The 1,099-nt window shown below is 38.3% G+C and overlaps 1 protein-coding gene across 1 annotated transcript in view; it reads left to right on the forward strand.

Moving 5' to 3' along the window:
* Window positions 1-555: 555 nt before the first annotated feature.
* The window catches only part of HELRODRAFT_160184 (hypothetical protein), a gene marked incomplete at both ends in the record, with an annotated part of 23,037 nt that continues 22,493 nt past the window's right edge, over window positions 556-1,099 (forward strand). Inside the window, one exon of the mRNA XM_009017179.1 lies at window positions 556-1,050. Coding sequence (XP_009015427.1) covers window positions 556-1,050 — 495 coding nt within the window. The remainder of the gene's footprint in view (window positions 1,051-1,099) is intronic.

A 1,099-nucleotide genomic window follows, 5' to 3' on the forward strand; every position in this document is an offset into this window, starting at 1 on the left:
TGACTGGAACGTTCTAGAGTATGCTGGAATCGGACCATCGGGAAGAATCTAGAAACGACGCTTGCGAAGAGTATATAAGCGCACGTCGCAAGATATTTGTGATTGGTGATATTCGTGATTGGTGATATTCGTGATTGGGATATTCGTGATTAGTGATATTCGTGATTAGTGATATTCGTGATTAGTGATATTCGTGATTAGTGAAATTCGTGATTTTGTGAATAGCGATTCGGTGAATTATTTAAAGCGATATTTGAATTGTTTGTTGACGTTGTCATAGCGATAGATTTTGAAAGATTTAAAAGTTAATTGTTGCGTTAGTGCGAATTTACTGGAAATATACGATTAGTTGATTTCTTCTGTAAGTAAAGTTTAATAACTAATAATAGTTGATTTCTTCTGTAAATAAAGTTTAATAGCTGTTTGGAGTATTTTATTCAATCGAAGATTTGAACCCGTCGCATCGTAAACCGGTTACGACAGCGAGTATTATAACATTGGTGTCAGAAGTGGGATCTTCGACCAGCGAATTACTACTCGTAGAAAAAGAACACGATGTCAAAACTGTGTGGTTTGAACGTAGTTCAGCTACGAGAAGAACTACAGAAACGAAGCCTTGTCACAAGTGGCAACAAAGAAGTACTAGTAGCACGTCTGAGAGAAGCTCTCATTGACGAACGTAAGAACCCAGACGAATTCAAGTTTGATGGTGCTGACGAAGACAATGAAATTAGCACAGGCACGTTTACAACCGCTAAAATGATGGAACTTCTGCTTAGTATGTCAACTGAAATAAAACAGATCAAAGAACAGTCTGAACGACAGTCCGAACGACAGACAGAGGAGTTAAAACAGATCAAAGAACAGTCCGAACGACAGACAGAAGAGTTAAAACAACAGATCAAGGAACAGTCCGAACGACAGACAGAGGAGTTAAAACAGATCAAGGACCAGCTAAAACACGTAAAATTGGAAGTGGCAGAACAGATTGAAGAACAGTCAACAAGAATAGAAATGATCGAACAGAAACTTGATCGTCAGACCGTTGAGGTAGATCACAAGATAGACAAATTGAAGCGAGAATTGGAGCAATCCAAAA

Source organism: Helobdella robusta (genome assembly GCF_000326865.2).
Source record: "Helobdella robusta unplaced genomic scaffold HELROscaffold_2, whole genome shotgun sequence".
NCBI classification, from domain to species: domain Eukaryota; kingdom Metazoa; phylum Annelida; class Clitellata; order Rhynchobdellida; family Glossiphoniidae; genus Helobdella; species Helobdella robusta.